The sequence below is a fragment of the Glandiceps talaboti genome, chromosome 6 (assembly GCF_964340395.1).
Source record: "Glandiceps talaboti chromosome 6, keGlaTala1.1, whole genome shotgun sequence".
Taxonomy (NCBI): domain Eukaryota; kingdom Metazoa; phylum Hemichordata; class Enteropneusta; family Spengelidae; genus Glandiceps; species Glandiceps talaboti.
The window spans coordinates 3,067,468-3,083,151 of NC_135554.1; the positions used below are offsets into that span (position 1 = coordinate 3,067,468).

Genomic DNA, 15,684 nt, shown 5'->3' on the forward strand with positions numbered 1-15,684 from the left:
ATCCCTCCAAAGTTACCCAGATTTCCACAACATGCGAAAGTACAATCGTTAAAAGCAGTAGTGTCAAATTAAGCCGGAATATTGATCGACGACAGCGTTGTTATTTCGCTTTACTGTGACAAGATGTACACACTGTATGGAAGTGTGTTGTCGTAACAGAAGGTAAGTGCGTCAAGCATTATTTTGCCGTAATTTGACAGTCACTTACGAAAGCGTATGTAGTACTACTACTAGTACTAGCGGGCAGCGTTGCATCGTACGCTGTACACCGTGTGTGCTGTAGTAATACAGGGATCTCCCCTTCCGGACCGTGTACCCGCCGGCCATCGTAGGACGGTATTGGTCATTCACACTCCTCATAGCCACACTAATTGTACTATTCAAACAACACGTCGTCGTACTGAAACTAGGCAACACCAAAATCTTTGCAATACTGGAAATCACTTGCTTCGGTCGACATAATCTTCCATTTCCGTCAGGTGGAAACCAAGATGGCTACTCGGGAACCGGTGCAGCATCGTCTTTAGTTGGGCATAGTATTTTGGGATTGTACATTACTGGCATTGTACATCGAGTACATGTATTATAGAAAGCAGTGGTACTTGTATCGATCACCAGTACGCGGGAATTGTGTTGACACAACTAGAGAAACTCCGTAAAATTTTATGCAAACGGTCAATGTGTAGTTTGTTATGGACCCAACTTAAACTGAGTTTAGTGTGGTACATACGTGCATGTCAATGTGCTGTGTGTGTATATTTAGTATATCTTATTTCAGCCAACACTGCTAGTTCACAGTCTCCCTGTGTGAGCGAAACCGGGTGTTCGCCAGCTGAGGTCGTGAGATTTTTTTACAAAGTTACCCACGAGCCTGAGTAACAAGTGTTAGACGATCGCTTTACTGCACCTCATTGCTATTTGACGTGGAAGAATTTCAACGATAAGCATACTCTAGATGTAGTCATATGACGGTATGGGAAATTCGGCTCAGTTTACATTGACGTAACCAACTACACTCCTTCCTTGAGGATCGAATGTCGTGACTTGTATGTATATACCCCTCTATCGACCCGACTCAAACTTGTCATGTAAATACGCCTGTAAAGTCTTATCGCAAGTAGCAATACTTATCCATCGTCTTACCAGATAATACAACAGTTATATGACGTCAAGTGAATGGCTCGAGACACAAAGGGACGCAGTCGCCAACAGACTTGACAGACAATAAGGTCTTGGCTTGAAACTAACTGTCTATTTACCACTCTCTTGTTTTTACTTTCCTTAAGGGGTGCAAGACAAATGTGAACTGTGTGGACAGTATGAGTCACCAGCAAACAAATAATTGTAATGGTCAACCAGTTGGCCAAAATGGTCGGTCCATCCCACCAATACGGGTGCAAAGTGAAACACCAGGACCACCGTCTAATGCAACGACTCCCATACCAGGCCTTCATGCAGTTCAACACAATGGCTTGCAAAATGCACAATTAAATCAGTCCGTACAATTACCCAAACTGTCATCAGTCAGACAAATTGTCAATCATGGCAGACCTGACCAGAAGTCATACTCAATTCCGTCCCTTCATCATGATTTGAAACGAGAACAACAAAGTTACTCAGAAAATGGCCATACAGACAATAAAAAAGGTAAGAACTTTCCATCTTATACAAATTATGTTAGATGTCAAACGGCATCATTTAGGATTGGATTTCATTACACTTCATTGCATATCAATTTTGTAAAGTTCATCACAGTGTGCTGAATTTCATTGCATCTGTGGCAAATTTCTACATTTATCAAATTTAAATTTGTCAGTAAGACATGCATTAAGTATGATTATTTCACCTCAGCCAGTACAAGGACACTGTCTCTGACACTGTCTCTGGGTGAATGAGTTACCACAATATATCCTTGTTTAATAAAGAGAAAGTGACTCTTTAAAAATCAATGCTCCATTGTTTTGAAATATCACAGCGTAGATCTTGGTTTCAAGTTATTAGTTAGTGTATCACAAAATAGATGCTATCACATCATGTTATATTGTACTAAATGACTGATCTGAAGCAGCTCTCAAACACAGTATTCATATAGATATTGTAAGTTGCACTAAGCTTTTCATAAAGAAAGTAAGAAGGAAGTGTATGATCAAAAACAGTTTATTATTTGACTTTGATTAATTAAAATACTGTACTACAAATGAATTGACGTTAATTAAAATAATGTACTACAAATGAATTGACTTTAATTAAAATACTGTACTACAAATGAATTGACTTTAATTAAAATACTGTACTACAAATGAATTGACTTTAATTAAAATAATGTACTACAAATGAATTGACTTTAATTAAAATACTGTACTACAAATGAATTGACTTTAATTAAAATAATGTACTACAAATGAATTGACTTTAATTAAAATAATGTACTACAAATGAATTGACGTTAATTAAAATACTGTACTACAAATGAATTGACTTTAATTAAAATACTGTACTACACATGAATATTAAAATACTGTACTACACATGAATATTAAAATACTGTACTAAATATGAATATTAAAGTACTGTACTACACATGAATTGACTTTAATTAAAATACTGTACTAAATATGAATATTAAAATACTGTACTACACATGAATATTAAAATACTGTACTACAAATGAATATTAAAATACTGTACTACACATGAATATTAAAATACTGTACTACACATGAATATTAAAATACTACTACACATGAATATTAAAATACTGTACTACACATGAATATTAAAATACTGTACTACACATGAATATTAAAATACTGTACTACACATGAATATTAAAATACTGTACTACACATGAATATTAAAATACTGTACTACATATGTATATTAAAATGCTGTACTACACATGAATATTAAAATACTGTACTACACATGAATATTAAAATACTGTACTACACATGAATATTAAAATACTGTACTACACATGAATATTAAAATACTGTACTACACATGAATATTAAAATACTGTACTACACATGAATATTAAAATACTGTGGCAGATGTGGCAGATAACCCAACCTGGTGTGCAGTAGCTAAGAGTTCAATGTTTATACAGTTAAATATATTGCAACATTCGACAATTCCTGTTGATGAAACTTTTTGTTAAATTATTGACTCATCATAGACCACTTTTTGAAAGTACTTCGTCATGATTATGTGGAGTTTTAGACAAACTGTTGACTGTGGAAGGGTTATATAGAGTTTTAGACAAACTAGTGACTGTGGAAGGGTTATATAGAGTTTTAGACAAACTAGTGACTGTGGAAGGGTTATATAGAGTTTTAGACAAACTAGTGACTGTGGAAGGGTTATATCGAGTTTTAGACAAACTAGTGACTGTGGAAGGGTTATATAGAGTTTTAGACAAACTAGTGACTGTGGAAGGGTTATATAGAGTTTTAGACAAACTGTTAACTGTGGAAGGGTTATATAGTTTTAGACAAACTAGTGACTGTGGAAGGGTTATATAGAGTTTTAGACAAACTAGTGACTGTGGAAGGGTTATATCGAGTTTTAGACAAACTAGTGACTGGTAAAAAATCAACAAAGTCTCCTTTTGAAGCATCTTTGTTTGAGTGTTTGTTCACTTTAAGTGTGACCTCTGAACCTAGAAATGTGACCTACATCTTTGACCATGACCCTTACTGACATGTTTGTAGTAAGAAATATACACATAAGATGTGTTACATAAACAAGAATGAATAGTTGTAGAAATGACAGTTCTAGGGTGTAGGGCTACGTGTACATGTATGCTGAGTACAGGGTTACTTTATTTGACTCCTATGCAGTCCTATAGCATTTTAATCCCTTTCTACCAGAGGGATATTTGTTTGTACACAACAAACTACATGTTGGTCAATTTGGAAAATAGGCAATTAATAAACTAAAATGTGGCATGGACATGAGATACACTGTGCTCTGTTATGAAAGATAGTCATTTGTAGGCGGCTTTTGGAAAATATCAGAACATGTTGACAGCTGACAGCAAAATTTGCACTTCTGGACATTGTTCTGAAAAATAGCGTCTTTTTGACTTCTGGTTATTCATCTTCATGGCAGTTCTGTTAGTAATACAACTTACAAGAGGGATGTGAAAGCATTAGTTAATAGCATGCCGCTCTATTAAAAATGATGACAGTTAAACTATGCAAACTATCGCATGTAAGTGGCGCCAATATAGGAGAGATGGTTATATTTTGTGATTGGTTGAAATTTAGGACTAGAGATGGTTATATTTTGTGATTGGTTGAAATTTAGGACTAGAGATGGTTATATTTTGTGATTGGTTGAAATTTAGGACTAGAGATGGTTATACTATTTAGGATTAAGCTAAGCATACATAGGTACATGTAGTCATGAAAATGATTGTGGTTTATCATTCAAACAAGTTATTGAAAGCTATCTTATAGAGAAGGTCACCTTGGTACTTGTGTGAACTGTTCAAATCTATTGTACTGATTGCTCTATCCTTGGACACGGTCCAAGTCAGGGTCTTTATGCTCTATCAACTTAATGATCTTTTTATTGCAGTGCTTTTGAAATGATCAGTAAACCACTAAAGTGGTTGAAAAGACACCTCTCAATCTTACCTGTTCTAGTCTCATGAACACATTGTGTTCTAATTTCCATGTGTCTTCTAACCATGACAACTGATTTTGATTTCATTATGTTATTTGCCAAACAGCTACATGTATAGTGAATTTAGCCAAGGTATATATGTTGTAGTATGACTATAAAACCCAAGCATTTATCTGTATTGCTATTACATATAATGAGAGTATTAACCTGTATATTACTAATGTCTTTCAATTACCCAAAATTAAAGTATTGATCTTGAAAACAGTGAACAGTATCCAATGTACTGATTTATGGTATAACTTTGCCACTGTACTTTGCCTATTATACCGATTTAACAATGTGTATTGTGTGGTATTATTCTCCAGTGGTCTCAGGTATTTCTTCAAAGTCATGCGCTTGACAAAATGAGTTCCTATTGTTCTCAGCGAATCTTAACATGAATTGAAATCTCTGAAAATTGTTATTTTCAGTGATTTGTCATCCTTTTCAAAAACTGGTAAAACTACATAATACAAGAGTTATAAGTTTACTAAACACCCAAACACAATTCTCTCAATTAAGTCTCAATATCAAATGTTTGCACCATAATAGTTAGACTGTCAACAGTCTACATAACAGTGAACAATTTCATGTACTTTAAAGCTGAGTTTATAAAGTTTTTATTTTGTGAAAATATTGACATAAAACCTTGATTAATCTATTCTTAAATGTTTAAATGTTGATACATGTATTTGGTAGCATTAGTAACCATCATATTATATTGTTAGTACACTAGTAAAAAATCCCCCCCCCCACCTGCCCCCACCTTCCCCCTGCCCTCCTAGCATAAATTCAGCCCCTCTTCCTTAAACCATTACCAGTAATTGCTTTGTTGAGTAGTAGTCACAAAGTGAGTTTGAACTTGAGTTGTACAATTATGTTAAAGTAAAATGTTTTGATAGATTATTGCCATGATTTATTTCAATAAGGGGATCACATCCTGTACTCAGACTCTTTAAATTATTATTATTTGATATGCTTTGAATTCACAAGCAAGAAAATATTGAAACCATTTGAAGAAACTACAGGAAGCCTCTTGACCGAGTCCTGGCATACAGTCATGTTTTCACCAGAAACCGTGGTGACAGGACGTCTATGAATATTGTTAGTGTTACTACAGATGACACACTGAGTAGCTATCATAATATAAATATACCATGGTAGAGTTGGAATGTCAAATAAACTGTCATGTCTGCTGTATAGTGGATTTTAATTACAATTAATTAAAAGTTAATTCAGAGTTAATTAAGCTGAATGGTTTCCATAGTCATGTAGATAGCTCTTAAATTATGCAGAATAATTAGACTGAGATTGTAATTAGTTTGAACCAGTTCAGATAATCCTAATTGGCTTGCAGTTTAGTTTTTAAGTTAAGGAATGACAGAAGTAGTTTGATCTAGACTTGATAGCAATTCTCCTAATAACATTTTATTGTAGTTTTCTATTATCATTACTTTGTTTGTCATGATGTGGCTCTTGATGCTATCTAGTAGAACTACATAGGGTCATTGATCAGTGATATAGAACTACATAGGGTCATTGATCAGTGATATAGAACTACATAGGGTCATTGATCAGTGATATAGAACTACATAGGGTCATTGATCAGTGATATAGAACTACATAGGGTCATTGATCAGTGATATAGAACTACATAGGGTCATTGATCAGTGATATAGAACTACATAGGGTCATTGATCAGTGATATAGAACTACATAGGGTCATTGATCAGTGATATAGAACTACATAGGGTCATTGATCAATGATATAGAACTACATAGGGTCATTGATCAGTGATATAGAACTACATAGGGTCATTGATCAATGATATAGAACTACATAGGGTCATTGATCAATGATATAGAACTACATAGGGTCATTGATCAATGGCATAGAACTACATATGGGTCATTGATCAATGAAATAGAACTACATAGGGTCATTGATCAATGGTATAGAACTACATAGGGTCATTGATCAGTGATATAGAACTACATAGGGTCATTGATCAATGATATAGAACTACATAGGGTCATTGATCAATGGCATAGAACTACATATGGGTCATTGATCAATGAAATAGAACTACATAGGGTCATTGATCAATGGTATAGAACTACATGAGGTAATTTCATTACTGATATATATGTCCCATAATTGTTAGTAATTAAAGTTATCCCAGTATATGTTTATATGAAACTAGGAAGGAAACCCTGTGGAGATTTGGTTTGGATTGACTTTCAATAGAAGGCCCATGCCAAGCCTCATACTGTCAGGTTTCCTGTAAGTATTAATTAGTCCCCCTCAAGGAAGAGCTATCACAGTGGTCTCCAGCCGTGTGTCCTTGTGTCTATCAATATCAAGTCATTTTTCAAGACATGCGATATTTGATTTCTTTCAAACCTGTTACAAAGGTGACATATACAAATTAATTGAATGGTCAACCATATTTGTAATTAAATATCAGTATTTGGTGCACAACTCAAAAACTATTATATTCAAGACTCCATTCAAGTGTCTACCCCATATTATCAGATGTAAGCTTTCGTTTGAGACCTTGGCTTTGACCTTCAGGGTCAATTATCAGAATCCATCCTTTTCCTGCATATCACATATACTTTGTAGTACAAATGTATTTATTTGTTACCACTAAATAAATCATGTCAAATGGAAATAAAGTATTTGAGGGGTGTGACTTGTAGGAAGATTTGTTTAACTGCCATACATAAAACCAATAGAAATTATAATAGATTCCTGTCAACATTGTTAGTCCAAGAAGGGATATGTTTAATGCAATATTAAAAATGATTTATGCCAAGGACAAACAATGACCATGTCAAATGTTATTTCACCCATAATTATTTTCTAAAAGTAGTACATGTAGTAATTTAGTAGGATATGAAATGTACATGTTTTATGATAAATGTACAGCACTTTAAATAGTATGTTTATTTTTATTTATTTCCACATACAACATACGAGTTTCCATGTACAATACTTATTTCCACATACAACATATTTGTGTTTCCATGACCACAGATATCCACTCCCTACATTATGATTGCCTTCCCTCCCTCTCCCTCACTACATCATGATTGGTGTAATAGACAATTTAGAAGTTTGGATGTCAGGACGAAGTGACCAATCACTTTAGAACAATGTATATTTGATGACAAAGTGACCAATCAGATAGTTATCAAATTCATCAGTTAAGGTACAACTTTCTTTGTAACCTTACTATGTTTCAAATCAGGTAACCTGTCTTAACCAATAGTTTCACCAGCTGGAGTCTCTACACTCTGCCAATCCCATGCATACATATTTTGATATTGCTGACACAAAACAAAAGCTAAGGTAGACATAGAAGGCAAGGCAGAAGGAGGAATGAATAGAATTCCATCTTAAAAGGTTAGAACCCTGGTAATTAATAAACCATAGTATTGAACCACAAGTCTTTTATACTGTTCTGATAATAGTGTGTGATATCTCTAAATTCTGTCTCATTCTTTCTTAGTTTACATTACATTCATTCTATAGAATCATGAACTAACTTGATGAGGGATTTCTCCTCAAGACATCAGCTTTTGCAAATATTTTGTTTGTCTCAAGGGTACCAGTTTGAATATTAAAACATTGCTTTGTCAAACCCTGTGAGAGTCTAATATAAGGTTTAATAATCAAGTAAGGCAGGTTGTTACTAGAACATTATTAACCTTGTGAAAGGGCCATTAAATTTCACCAACAATAGTTCAATAAATAGTGTTTAATAGACCAATATAGTAACAATATTACCTTCATCACAATAATAAGAACTAATGACACCCCTGTCTCTCCCACCATTCCAAGGAGCATAAGTGGAAAAGAAATCACCAAATATGCAAATAATGTACCTACTGACAGAATGTCATCTCCCAAAAAAGCCAAATTAGTCTTCCAACAAAACATGCAAATCACAAACATTTTATGTGGGTGTTAAAATTCAATTGTGCATTATTACAATGCCAACTATAGTTGAATTCCCCATATATGTGTATCTTGACTTGTTAGAAACCAGTAATGTATAGATAAGAATATTGATATGAGTAAAATGTAGCAATAATGTATAACAAACACACATTGCTGAATATATCATCCACACTTTTTGGTAAATTGATTAATTTTGAAATTGAAGGGAAGGGTAACTACCACAATTCTTACATTCCTTGATGGACTACCCCAATACTTGTAGACACTCACTGTGCTGGAAGTAATTCAACTGATAAAACCTCTTAGCTACAAGCCAACTGGAAAAATTGATTCCCAAGTTATTTCCTGGATGGTGTACATGTATATAATTAAAGGAAGTAACTTCATCTTTTTGGAAGGTCACAAACTGGTACAGAGTTAGGTGATATGAAATTAAACATCAAACCCTCAAAACTTCAAACTTGTTGTTGATGTCAGTGAGCAAATTTAGCCGTCTACAATTTCTTGTAATATTAGCTGTCTGCAATTTCTTGTAAAGGTGACCCTATTTTTAAAGATGTTTCAGTCTCATTACTTTTTCATTGAGCTATGGGTTGGTCGGTTGATTAAAAAAAAGTAAAAAAAGTAGAAAATACCATCATCATGTTTTTCTGCCTTTCCTTTTCTTCCTCTCAATCTTCTCTTTATTAGCTTCTTGGTAACAAGCCCTTTCCCAGCTTTTCTACACAATTGGCATGTTTTCACCCCCTTCCCCCACTTGAATAACTTCCGTCATGAAAGAAATGCTCTCTTTGTGAATAAGTGTTGTTGTTGCTGCCATAACTGTAGATGGCATAGACAGTTCAGACACTTGCTTATTCTTGCTAAAGAGGGTACTTTTCTGCAAAATATTAAGGACGGGCGAAACAAAAATATATTATATATTTTTTTTTGATGTTGAAGCTGAAAATTTGGGTAAGTCGGGTAATGAGAAAAAAAAAAAAAATGTCACCCTAATATTACCAGTCTACCATTTAGTTGTAATATTAGCTGTGTACCATTTCTTGTACTATTATCCAAGGATGAAAAAGAAAAGCAAAAAGTGGGTGCTGACTGCAGACAGCAAAATCATTGTTTTTAGTTTCAGAGGATAAATGGCTTTAAATTCAGAGGATAAATGACTTTAAATTCAGAGGATAAAGTTGACTTTAAATTCAGAGGATAAATGACTTTAAATTCAGAGGATAAACTTGACTTTAAATTCAGAGGATACATGTGGTTTTGTAAATGTCTTTAAATTCAGAGGATAAACTTGACTTTAAATTCAGAGGATAAATGACTTTAAATTCAGAGGATAAATGACTTTAAATTCAGAGGATAAACTTGACTTTAAATTCAGAGGATAAACTTGACTTTAAATGCAGAGGATAAACTTGACTTTAAATTCAGAGGATAAACTTGACTTTAAATTCAGAGGATAAACTTGACTTGTTAAATTCAAAGGTTTCAGGATGAAAGTAAATGTACATACTTCCTGTACACAATGTCCTGGTTTTAACATACATGTACACTGTACTTGCCTAGCCATATATGAATCATGGGTCATTTGCATCTGCTTCCATTGCTTTGATTAACAAACACTGGTGTCACTCCATCTATCTGAAATCAACAACAGAGGACAACAGAGTTATGTCACCCTTCCACATTCAAAGACTGAAATCATTACCTCAAGTTGTCCTGTTTAGTTTGTAGTGATTGTGTTATGGCAATCCTATCATTTATCCATCTGTGTTGTTTGTATACTGTTTATGTATTTAGATACAGTAGTAGAATCAGTCAATAGAAAGGACTAGTTGTCATAGTAATGGATGTGCCTCTATTGTAAAAACCATACATGTACTATGCTTCTTCTTGACATCAAACCTCTGAAAGTGGAATCATGACAGGCTCACATAAATTGACTGTACATATTGTAGTATTGGTCCTGTCATTGTAGTATTGGTCCAACAAAGGTGATCAGCTCATAAAATGTGAACAAAGTTAGTTTTACAATAATTAAACTATAATAACTATACAATAAAAGTTGTCACAGTAATATTTTAAACCCAAATGGTAAATTTAAAATTATTATAAAACAATGGAGGCATTGTTTTCTGTTTCACCTAGGTTATGTTTCAAATTATTTGATCAACTAATAGTAATATGTAATAAACCTTATTGTAATGTATATCTCATACGAGTTATCAGTTTGTAATAATAGTTTAGAACAAGTATGTAATGAATTCTATAGATTTATTAGAGGTGTAAGTAAAGTCAGGTTTAAGGTGTGAACTGGGTAGATTTCCTAAATGCAAATAGGTCCTAACGTTGTTAAACAAATGAAAATACATTGGAAAAGAATGAATTCCTGCCAGATCAGCATTTGTTGGTAAAGTTTTAGCAAGAAATGAACAAAGGTTGAGTAGTTGACTATTATGTAACTTGTGAACAATTTCATGTACATGTACAATGTAGGAATGTAAGAGAAAACAAACAAACTATTATAAGATGTAAACAAAAACATCAAGTAAGAAGATTACCTGAACTGACCTCATCTGACATCAGTTTACCCATTCTTGAACAAAGTACAATTGTACCTGTACATGTGTATGGCTGATGTTTTAAAATTTCAAACCATTGTTGTCTAGAGCATAAAGAGTAGTTTGTTTTTGTGCAGTATTACTATATGTACATTGTGCAGTATTACTATATGTACATTGTGCAGTATTACTATATGTACATTGTGCAGTATTACTATATGTACATTGTGTAGTATTACTACATGTACATTGTGTAGTATTACTATATGTACATTGTGCAGTATTACTATATGTACATTGTGTAGTATTACTACATGTACATTGTGTAGTATTACTATATGTACATTGTGTAGTATTACTATATGTACATTGTGTAGTATTACTATATGTACATTGTGTAGTATTACTATATGTACATTGTGCAGTATTACTATATGTACATTGTGTAGTATTACTATATGTACATTGTGTAGTATTACTATATGTACATTGTGTAGTATTACTATATGTACATTGTGCAGTATTACTATATGTACATTGTGCAGTATTACTATATGTACATTGTGCAGTATTACTATATGTACATTGTGCAGTATTACTATATGTACATTGTGTAGTATTACTACATGTACATTGTGTAGTATTACTATATGTACATTGTGCAGTATTACTATATGTACATTGTGCAGTATTACTATATGTACATTGTGCAGTATTACTATATGTACATTGTGCAGTATTACTATATGTACATTGTGTAGTATTACTATATGTACATTGTGCAGTATTACTATATGTACATTGTGCAGTATTACTATATGTACATTGTGCAGTATTACTATATGTACATTGTGCAGTATTACTATATGTACATTGTGCAGTATTACTATATGTACATTGTGTAGTATTACTATATGTACATTGTGTAGTATTACTACATGTACATTGTGTAGTATTACTACATGTACATTGTGTAGTATTACTATATGTACATTGTGTAGTATTACTATATGTACATTGTGTAGTATTACTATATGTACATTGTGTAGTATTACTATATGTACATTGTGTAGTATTACTATATGTACATTGTGTAGTATTACTATATGTACATTGTGCAGTATTACTACATGTACATTGTGTAGTATTACTATATGTACATTGTGTAGTATTACTATATGTACATTGTGCAGTATTACTATATGTACATTGTGTAGTATTACTATATGTACATTGTGTAGTATTACTATATGTACATTGTGCAGTATTACTATATGTACATTTTGCAGTATTACTATATGTACATTGTGTAGTATTACTATATGTACATTGTGCAGTATTACTATATGTACATTGTGCAGTATTACTATATGTACATTGTGTAGTATTACTATATGTACATTGTGTAGTATTACTATATGTACATTGTGTAGTATTACTATATGTACATTGTGTAGTATTACTATATGTACATTGTGCAGTATTACTACATGTACATTGTGCAGTATTACTACATGTACATTGTGTAGTATTACTATATGTACATTGTGCAGTATTACTATATGTACATTGTGTAGTATTACTATATGTACATTGTGCAGTATTACTATATGTACATTGTGTAGTATTACTACATGTACATTGTGTAGTATTACTATATGTACATTGTGTAGTATTACTATATGTACATTGTGTAGTATTACTATATGTACATTGTGTAGTATTACTATATGTACATTGTGCAGTATTACTATATGTACATTGTGCAGTATTACTATATGTACATTGTGCAGTATTACTATATGTACATTGTGTAGTATTACTATATGTACATTGTGTAGTATTACTACATGTACATTGTGTAGTATTACTATATGTACATTGTGCAGTATTACTACATGTACATTGTGCAGTATTACTATATGTACATTGTGTAGTATTACTATATGTACATTGTGTAGTATTACTATATGTACATTGTGTAGTATTACTATATGTACATTGTGCAGTATTACTATATGTACATTGTGTAGTATTACTATATGTACATTGTGCAGTATTACTACATGTACATTGTGTAGTATTACTACATGTACATTGTGTAGTATTACTATATGTACATTGTGCAGTATTACTACATGTACATTGTGTAGTATTACTATATGTACATTGTGTAGTATTACTATATGTACATTGTGTAGTATTACTATATGTACATTGTGTAGTATTACTATATGTACATTGTGCAGTATTACTATATGTACATTGTGTAGTATTACTACATGTACATTGTGTAGTATTACTATATGTACATTGTGTAGTATTACTATATGTACATTGTGTAGTATTACTATATGTACATTGTGCAGTATTACTATATGTACATTGTGTAGTATTACTACATGTACATTGTGTAGTATTACTATATGTACATTGTGTAGTATTACTATATGTACATTGTGTAGTATTACTATATGTACATTGTGTAGTATTACTACATGTACATTGTGTAGTATTACTATATGTACATTGTGTAGTATTACTATATGTACATTGTGTAGTATTACTACATGTACATTGTGTAGTATTACTATATGTACATTGTGCAGTATTACTATATGTACATTGTGTAGTATTACTACATGTACATTGTGTAGTATTACTATATGTACATTGTGCAGTATTACTATATGTACATTGTGTAGTATTACTATATGTACATTGTGTAGTATTACTATATGTACATTGTGCAGTATTACTACATGTACATTGTGTAGTATTACTATATGTACATTGTGTAGTATTACTATATGTACATTGTGTAGTATTACTATATGTACATTGTGTAGTATTACTATATGTACATTGTGCAGTATTACTATATGTACATTGTGTAGTATTACTATATGTACATTGTGTAGTATTACTATATGTACATTGTGTAGTATTACTATATGTACATTGTGCAGTATTACTACATGTACATTGTGTAGTATTACTATATGTACATTGTGTAGTATTACTATATGTACATTGTGTAGTATTACTATATGTACATTGTGTAGTATTACTATATGTACATTGTGTAGTATTACTATATGTACATTGTGTAGTATTACTATATGTACATTGTGTAGTATTACTATATGTACATTGTGCAGTATTACTATATGTACATTGTGTAGTATTACTATATGTACATTGTGCAGTATTACTATATGTACATTGTGTAGTATTACTATATGTACATTGTGCAGTATTACTACATGTACATTGTGTAGTATTACTATATGTACATTGTGTAGTATTACTATATGTACATTGTGTAGTATTACTACATGTACATTGTGTAGTATTACTACATGTACATTGTGCAGTATTACTATATGTACATTGTGCAGTATTACTAAAAGTACATATAACCAAAGTTAACTCAAAACCAAAGTCATTTCCAACCTTGGTATTAGCTTTTTATTACTGACACAATTGCAAAAAAAAAGAAAAGCTAACATATTATAACTGTGATTTCTCTTTGGTTCATAATTATAATTTTTACATGTATGTACAGTGTTTGAACCAAAAAAAAAGAGAGAATAATTTTGTTGGGGAATCCCGGAAATAAGTGAGATACTGACGGAGATATGAACTACCAGTACATTACTTTACAAAACACACTGATAGGTAATCATAGTAAAATGACAGGGCAGTATATAGATTTTAAATACTTCCACTGCATGGTAAAATGACAGGGCAGTATATATAGATATTAAATACTTCCACTGCATGGTAAAATGACAGGGCAGCATATATAGATATTATATACTTCCACTGCATGGTAAAATGACAGGGCAGTATATATAGATTTTAAATACTTCCACTGCATGGTAAAATGACAGGGCAGTATATATAGATATTAAATACTTCCACTGCATGGTAAAATGACAGGGCAGTATATATAGATTTTAAATACTTCCACTGCATGGTAAAATGACAGGGCAGCATATATAGATATTAAATACTTCCACTGCATGGTAAAATGACAGGGCAGCATATATAGATTTTAAATACTTCCACTGCATGGTAAAATGACAGGGCAGCATATATAGATATTATATACTTCCACTGCATGGTAAAATGACAGGGCAGTATATATAGATATTAAATACTTCCACTGCATGGTAAAATGACAGGGCAGTATATATAGATATTATATACTTCCACTGCATGGTAAAATGACAGGGCAGTATATATAGATATTATATACTTCCACTGCATGGTAAAATGACAGGGCAGTATATATAGATATTAAATACTTCCACTGCATGGTAAAATGACAGGGCAGTATATATAGATATTATATACTTCCACTGCATGGTAAAATGACAGGGCAGTATATATAGATATTATATACTTCCACTGCATGGTAAAATGACAGGGCAGCATATATAGATATTATATACTTCCACTGCATGGTAAAATGACAGGGCA

The 15,684-nt window shown here is 32.2% G+C and overlaps 1 protein-coding gene across 1 annotated transcript in view; it reads left to right on the forward strand.

Annotated features, from left to right (window-relative positions):
* The first annotated feature begins 31 nt into the window (after window positions 1-31).
* Window positions 32-15,684, forward strand: part of LOC144436380 (zinc finger protein GLIS3-like) — a 111,763-nt gene continuing 96,110 nt past the window's right edge. The window contains exons 1-2 of the mRNA XM_078125173.1: window positions 32-162; window positions 1,287-1,647. Coding sequence (XP_077981299.1) covers window positions 1,320-1,647 — 328 coding nt within the window. The 5' untranslated portion in view covers window positions 32-162; window positions 1,287-1,319. The remainder of the gene's footprint in view (window positions 163-1,286; window positions 1,648-15,684) is intronic.